The 8,016-nt window shown below is 53.7% G+C and overlaps 1 protein-coding gene across 3 annotated transcripts in view; it reads left to right on the forward strand.

Annotated features, from left to right (window-relative positions):
• Fbxl16 (F-box and leucine rich repeat protein 16) overlaps positions 1-6,109 on the forward strand; it is a 12,847-nt gene extending 6,738 nt beyond the window's left edge. For all 3 annotated transcript variants that reach the window (XM_029533126.1, XM_021221523.1, XM_029533125.1), the window contains exons 2-6: positions 1,237-1,883; positions 2,504-3,012; positions 3,342-3,426; positions 3,742-3,805; positions 4,222-6,109. In XM_029533126.1, coding sequence (XP_029388986.1) covers positions 1,251-1,883; positions 2,504-3,012; positions 3,342-3,426; positions 3,742-3,805; positions 4,222-4,370 — 1,440 coding nt within the window. In that variant the 5' untranslated portion in view covers positions 1,237-1,250 and the 3' untranslated portion in view covers positions 4,371-6,109. The remainder of the gene's footprint in view (positions 1-1,236; positions 1,884-2,503; positions 3,013-3,341; positions 3,427-3,741; positions 3,806-4,221) is intronic.
• The last annotated feature ends 1,907 nt before the right edge of the window (positions 6,110-8,016 follow it).

Here is an 8,016-nt window from a genome sequence, read left to right on the forward strand (position 1 = left end):
TCATGCTGCTCACACTGGTCATGCTGCTCACTCTGCTCACACTGGTCATGCTGCTCACACTGGTCATGCTGCTCATACTGGTCATGCTGCTCATGCTGCTCACACTGGTCATGGTGCTCACTCTGCTCACACTGGTCATGCTGCTCACACTGGTCGCACTGGTCGCGCTGGTCACACTGCTCACGCTGGTCACGCTGCTCACACTGGTCATGCTGCTCACACTGGTCACACTGGTCGCGCTGGTCACACTGCTCACGCTGGTCACGCTGCTCACGCCTCTCATGCTGGCCTTCCATATGACCTTCCTCCTCCAGTTCTGGTCCGAATTTTAGCTTATCGGCATGAGCTTAGTCAGACCGTTCTCTTGGCCTTGGTTGTACAGAGACAGCACAGCGCTGTCCGAGTTGAGTTGGGTGGGGGTTAGAGCACGTGTCCAGCAGGCTGGAGAGGTGCCTCAGCGGTTGGGTACGTGCTGCTTTTACAGAGGATCTGGAGGCCTGTAACTCCAGTCCCAGGAGATCTATGCCCTCTTCTGGATTCCACAGATGTGTATGTGGTACACATGCAAAAAAAATACCTATACACAGAAATTTTTAATTTTTTTTTAAATATTAAAAAGCATGTGTCCAAGTATCACTCTGCTGGTACCACAGTCAACTATACAAGGGATGTGACAGAGCCTCAGAGCCTTTTATAGGCATACAGATTTTTTTTTTCTCTTTCGAGACTGGGTTCCTCTGTGCAGTCCTGGCTGTCCTGAACTCTCTCTGTACAAGGCTGGTCTTGAACTGCCTGCCTCTGCTTCCCAGCACTGGCGTGTGCCACCACTGACTAGGTGCACAGATTTTGGAGATCTGGTCTGTGACTCGGGGCTATTCAAGCACCTTTCTTCTCTGGGTTTCCCAATCCTGGTCCTCAAGATAAAGTCCAGGAAGGGGCATCAAAGGATTGGAGGTGAAAGGAACAGTTAAGGATTCCATCTCCCCAAGCCTCAAATGGGAATCAGAGCATCAGAAAGCACCTTTGAACAAGGCAGGCTGAGCCAGTGACTAGGCTGGCCATGAATATGGCCAGCCTGCCTCTTGTGCAGTCAGGGAAAGGCGCATACTAGGATCTGTTCTGTTAAGTGGTCCTAGAAATGCTTTGGGTGAGGAGCCTTGAGGATGAGAAAAACATTAGCTCTCCAGTTCCTCCAGAGCCTGGCACACTTATCTGTTCCTCCTGTCTCATCCACAGAGCGTGCAAGAAAAATGTCGAGCCCCGGTATCGATGGTGACCCCAAGCCTCCATGCTTGCCTCGAAACGGTCTGGTGAAGCTGCCTGGCCAGCCCAACGGCCTAGGTGCAGCCAGCATCACCAAGGGCACACCTGCTGCCAAGAACCGTCCTTGCCAGCCACCACCCCCACCCACCCTCCCACCTTCAAGCCTGGCTACACCACTGTCCCGGGTTGCTCTGGCCGGGGGGCCATGCCCCCCAGTCAGTGGACCAGCTTCAGGTCCAGTGCCTGGACCCCCAGTGGAGCGGCCACCACTGGCCACAGACGAGAAGATCCTTAATGGGCTCTTCTGGTATTTCTCAGCATGTGAGAAGTGCATACTAGCCCAGGTGTGCAAGGCTTGGCGGCGTGTGCTCTACCAGCCCAAGTTCTGGGCAGGCCTCACACCTGTGCTGCATGCCAAGGAGCTGTACAACGTGCTGCCTGGAGGCGAGAAGGAGTTTGTGAACCTGCAGGGCTTTGCTGCTAGAGGTTTTGAGGGCTTCTGCCTAGTTGGTGTCTCCGACTTAGACATCTGCGAGTTCATCGACAACTATTCGCTCTCTAAGAAGGGAGTCAAGGCCATGAGTCTCAAGCGTTCCACCATCACTGACGCTGGTCTAGAGGTGTGTCCCAAGATTGGCTACGACCAGATGGGTGTGGGTCTGGGGGGCAGGGACCTGCAGAAGCAACCCTATGGGCATGGGAGGTTGAGGGGCCTGGAGGATACTCAGGTGTACACAGGACAAAAAGCAGCAAGGATGGTATTTCAGGGCCTAATGCAAAGTGAAAATGTGGGCTTGTTAAAAAGTGATTAAGATTTCAAGACTGGTGCAAGAGAGTAGTCTCTTACACGTGGGTCTCTACTTGCCTTGGTGAATGGGCTGCTGGGCAGGTGTGGGGTAGCTGAGAGTCTCCTAGAACCAAGGGCTGGAGGAGCACCTGGGCACCCTGCCCTGCCTCCCCACACCCCTGGACCTGGACTGTAATTTTAATATTCAAATGATCTGTTCTAAACGCCTGCACTGGCCACACCCTGGCTTGTGTCCCCTGTGCCCTGCCTCCCCCTTTGGAATATTGGGAAAGTATAAAAGCAGTTTAAGTGCACTCCTTGGAGTTCAGCCTGATGCATGCCTGCACAAGTCCACGCCTGAGAGACCACCACTTCCAGATTCCCAGAAGCTTCTTCAGGCAGCCGAGAGTCAGGGAGCTGACTTAGTCTGGTCTGATTTGTACCTGCCTGTAGGTGATGCTGGAGCAGATGCAGGGAGTGGTGCGCCTGGAGCTGTCAGGCTGTAACGATTTCACCGAGGCTGGCCTGTGGTCCAGCCTCAGTGCCCGTATCACCTCACTGAGCGTCAGTGACTGCATCAATGTGGCGGACGATGCAATCGCTGCCATCTCACAACTTCTACCCAACCTGGCAGAGCTAAGCCTTCAGGCCTATCACGTGACTGACACGGCACTGGCCTACTTCACAGCACGCCAGGGCCACAGCACCCACACACTGCGCCTGCTTTCCTGCTGGGAGATAACCAACCATGGGGTGGTCAATGTGGTGCACAGTCTGCCCAACCTCACCTCTCTCAGCCTCTCAGGCTGCTCTAAGGTCACTGATGATGGAGTGGAGCTTGTAGCTGAGAACCTGCGCAAATTGCGCAGCCTTGACCTTTCCTGGTGCCCTCGGATCACCGATATGGCACTGGAGTATGTGGCCTGCGACTTGCACCGACTGGAGGAGCTCGTGCTGGACAGGTGCACACATCCCTACACTCCAGGCTGGTACTGGCGGGATCTCCAGGAACTGGAAGCCTAGAGTGGGTGGTGCCAGTCCACAGGCTTTGGGGATGGGGAAAACCACACAGAATAGAGTGTCCAAAGCTGGAGTAACTCCAGTATAACCTGGAGAAAAAGCCATATTCCAAAAGGGGAGGCCACAGGGTGGGACCAGGGGGAGAATAGGGCACTGGTGTGTGGGGCAGAGACTTGCTCTAGGGACACCTCTGAAAAGGGGGGAGGGACCTAGGTGGGGACGGGGTAAAGTAATTTAAAGGTGGGCAGTCCCCCTTCTGGTGCAACCACAGGTGTGTACGCATCACGGACACTGGTCTCAGCTATCTGTCCACCATGTCGTCACTCCGCAGCCTCTACCTGCGATGGTGCTGCCAGGTACCTCCATGCCCCCAGGGGTCTGGAAATTAGAGCATGGTTGGTGGTGGGACAGGACAGGGTGGAGGACCAGTACAGATTATCCTTGAACTGCACCGGGCCTCATTCAGAGTCCTCTAGAACCAGCAGCCAAACTAAGCGGAATCATTGGGTTTTGGATTCCCCAAGGCCCTCTGGGTGCTTCCAGTCTACCGGGTGGGGGGCGGGGGGGACTGAAAATTTTCCATTTTGAACCCCTACGTCCTGCCCCTCTAGCGGCTCCAGGTCCCAAGCAAGTGGAAATAGTTAACACGACCTCCTCTCACTCCCGCCCAGGTGCAGGACTTCGGGTTGAAGCACCTCTTAGCCATGAGAAGTTTGCGACTCTTGTCTCTAGCAGGTGAGACACCTCCCCCACCCCCGCATGCCTCGTGGGCAACGATGCCCACTCACTCTGATCCCCGTCCCCATCGGGTCCTTTGTGCAGATAGATTCATGTCAGGTTTTGGCAAATCGCATCCCAGGTAGCGGGTTAGAGGGTGAATCCAAGCCCTGTTGGTGACGCCCTGCTCAGATCTATCCTGCACCAGGCCAAGCCTGAACAAATCCTTCCCTGGTGGAGGTCCCGCCCATCCTGTCAGACTCCCACCCCTCCACGCCCAGTACAGGTCCCGCCTCATTTAGCAAGCCTAGTAGAATCCACCCCTAGCAGGTCATTGTCCTCTTCAGCCTTTCCCTCCTGCCCAGTCCAGTCCAGTCCTCCCGCCAGGCGGAGCTGAACTGCTGAGCGGCTATCCCGATGCCTCATGCTTGCAGGCTGCCCGCTCCTAACCACCACGGGGCTTTCTGGCCTTGTGCAACTACAAGAGCTGGAGGAGCTGGAGCTGACCAACTGCCCTGGAGCCACACCCGAGCTCTTCAAGTACTTCTCGCAGCACCTGCCGCGCTGCCTCGTCATTGAATAGCGCAGGCTTCCCCACCCGGCCGCGGGAACCGGCCACGCCCTGGGCAGTAGCCCCTCTTCCATCCCTGCCGGAGCATCACTTCTCCGCCCTGCGCTGGAGGCGGGGCAAGCTGAGGGAAACCCCGCCCCGTGCCTCCCTGCTCCTCTGCTCAACTGCTCCTTCCCCGTCTGGGGCAAGAGGCAGAGGGGCCAGCCCCACGCACGCACGCACACTCGGGGACTTTGTGCATGCCCCTCGTGCCCGCACTGCACGCCCGCCCTCCACCATGCCACAGCCGCCGCCATCACTCGCCCGCCTTCTGGGGGTCTAGGTCCTTTTGGGGATGCTTTGAGTGCATATGCCCTCACTAGCTACCCCACTTCATCCTGCTCTCTGCCTCCCCTTGCTGTCCCCCCATCCCGGGCAGGGCCCAAGGGGATGGAGGGATTGGTCCCCCAGGACTTAGGGGCCTGGAAGAACCCCCAAGGGCCTCCCACATCTTCCACTGCACCGCGCCTGGAGCCCTCCAAAGGGTATGAGGCGCCACAGGCCACTGCCAAAGCCATGGCCCCCTGAGGAGCCCAACTCCCCCATGCCCACCTGACCTAGTGGCTTCCCTTTTTCCTCCTTGCCATATAGGTCAGTTCTTGTCCTCTGTGTCCTGCTCCCCCAGCCCCGTATCTCCTTCTTTCCCCCTGGCCTACAGATCCTTGGGCCCTGGCCAGGTTGGGACAGCTTTAGGAGGACGCAGACCTTGGAACAATCAACATTAGCCTAACCGGTGCCCATCCACCCAAGTGCAAGGGTGGAATAGGCACCTGGCAGACCCCAATCTGGAGCCCCCCACAGGGCTATCAGGTCTTGGGATCAGCCCACCCATTCGAGCCCCTACCCCAGCTGAGCTCAGGCCTCTCAGCACTGTGCTTCTCCTTGGGTAGGTCTCCTCAGGTGGAATCTGCAGAGGGCCTGGCCATGAGTCAGGGTCAGTACTGACGAGCGATTCTGACCTCCCAGTGGCCAGCACCCCCTTCACACCCCAGGGAAGGAGGGCTCCTTCCCAGTCCTTTACTTCTCCCAGCTTCCAAAACCTTTGCCTGCCCAAAGGGTTTGTGACCATGTTTTGTCAGGTCTCAAGACATTTGGAAGTCCTAGGGGATCCTGGCATATAGGTGACAGTACCGAGGAAGGGACTGGGAACCCTTCCCTCCCAACCTTGAACCCCAGGAGACACAGCACCCACAACTAATCTTGGGACACCCCTATCTGGTTGGAAGAGAGTAAACTAATTCCCAGAGAGCCAGAGGGAGAGAGAGAGAGAGAGAGAGAGAGAGAGAGAGAGAGAGAGAGAGAGAGAAGAGAGAGATGCTGTTGACAGAAAGTAGTAAAGGTTCAACAGCCCAAAGAGTTCCCTGCCCCTGCAGTGTTGGCCAGGGAAGACCCAGGCTGAAGTGGTCAGGAGCCAGATTGTCAGCCCCTCTTCCCACAGTCCCCCAACAGGGAGGGGGAAGCTGTCCATTTGCCCAAAGTATTAATGCAACTGAAGCTGTGATATTTCCAATGACTGTAGGAGGAAAATTTAAGGGGAGAGGAACACAAACAAAACCAACCAACCCCTAAAATCATTTTCTTATTGTACATAACGACCTCATTCTCCTGTATATGCGGAAGATATAACCTTATATTTGGTAAGTGTTTCTTGTGCTATTTTATCACGTGACCTGTTTATAAAAATATATATTAAAAAAGTTGTAAAAACAAAAGCGGGTTATTTTTTTTTGGTCACCTGACCAAGTTGTAAGAGTTAACTCTGCCCTGGATGGCCCAGGTCGCTGGGTCCTCCTGCCTCCTAACTCATCAGAGTCACTCCATAAACAGGAGGGGCTGGAGACTCGGGGCTGAATGCACAAAAGGGAACAATGTATTTGATGTCAAAATGTAGGTCTTCAAAAGGATCTAGGATCTTCCTATCCAAGAGCAGAAATGAGCCTTACCCTCTGCACGGGGTCACTAAGTGAGGGATTGTGATGTCCTAAAACAATGCAGTGATGCTGGATAGATGGCTTGGTAGTGCAGAGAATCTACTGTTCTTATAGAAGACTGGGGTCAGTTTCCCAGCACCCACATCGGGTGGCTTTAAGCTGCCCAGTAACTCTAGCTTTAGGGATATGATGTTCTCTGGCCACCTAAGGAACCCGAACACACAGTGGTACACATAAAAACTCACACAGGCCGGGCGGTGGTGGCACATGCCTTTAATCCCAGCACTTGGGAGGCAGAGACAGGCGGATTTCTGAGTTCGAGGCCAACCTGGTCTACAAAGTAAGTTCCAGGACAGCCAGGACTGCACAGAGAAACCCTGTCTTGAAAAAACCAAAAAAACAAACCAAACAAAACAAAACTCACACAGGCACATGTTTGCGTTCGCATGTGCACACACTCAAATAAAGATTAAATAAATATTCACAGAGTGCTAGAAGATCAATATGACTGTGTCTACCTCAAGAGAAAGGGCAAGTGCTGAAGGAAGTACTGCTAGCCAGCTTTGTCCTTCTCTGCAATTCCTTCTGTCTTGCTAAAAAAAAAAAAAAAAAAAAGTTTAGATTACATTCCTAGAGCTAGCCACCATGGTGTACTCCCATATTTAGCCATTTCCTCCTCTTGGGGCTGATGAAGGCCCAGCTATCAAAACCCCCATTGGTTCACTTAATTAACCTGTCTAATCAGAACTCAGTCTAACATGGCATTTCTCCCTCTTACATTTATAAAGCCATAAAGTGTCATTTGTCTATAGGCCATGTCTGTCTCTTTTCTATCCAGAGGCAGTTCTTTGTCCCCTCTGGACAAATATCCCTACTCCCTCTCCTTTGTTCCCTTCCCCTTCTCCCTGGTCCTCTATCTACTGTCTGTCCCTATTGCCTAGCCTTTGTCCCTTTGGGGCAAATAATCCTCCTTTATGCTGAGAACTTGGTCATAAGGAGCCTCAGCTAACACTGAATTCTTACAACTGAGACTAGATCTAGCCACTGACGGACTGGTTGTCAGGCTCTGAAAGTACCAAAACAGGTGTAATCATACAATCCACAGTAGACAAAGGAGACATTAGATCGGGGTGGCAAGGATGGCCTAAGATGGTAGGCATTTGAGCTGCGTGCCTACTTACATGTAAAGGAGACACGTTCTGCATGGGTAGAAGCCATAGGTAGAAGCCATAGGTAGAAGCCATGGTTTTATAACACAGCCGATGAAACTGCGGAAGAAGGAAAATACTAAGGGGAAGGAAGCGGGGATAGAAGCGGAGAAAGGAGCCAAGGAAAGTAGGGCTGCAGATGTGCCAGGAAGGTCAGCGTCAGGTCTCTGAGACCTACTCACAGTGAAACAATGACCTAGAGTAGAAAAGGCGCCAGGCTGCTTGTGCGGGGTTCAGAACAGGACATGACAGACTCAGGACCTGAGTTCCGCAAGGGAAGTGACACTGTGGCAGAGTGGTGGAACTGAAGGTCTTCTTAGAAAATTTCTCCTCGCTGGGCAGTGGTGGCGCACGCCTTTAATCTCAGCACGGATTTCTGAGTTTGAGGCCAGCCTGGTCTCACTCTGGACCACAAAGTGAGTTCCAGGACAGCCAGGGCTACACAGAGAAACCCTGTCTCAAAAAACCAAAAAAAAAAAA

Source organism: Mus pahari, chromosome 21 (genome assembly GCF_900095145.1).
Source record: "Mus pahari chromosome 21, PAHARI_EIJ_v1.1, whole genome shotgun sequence".
NCBI lineage: Eukaryota > Metazoa > Chordata > Mammalia > Rodentia > Muridae > Mus > Mus pahari.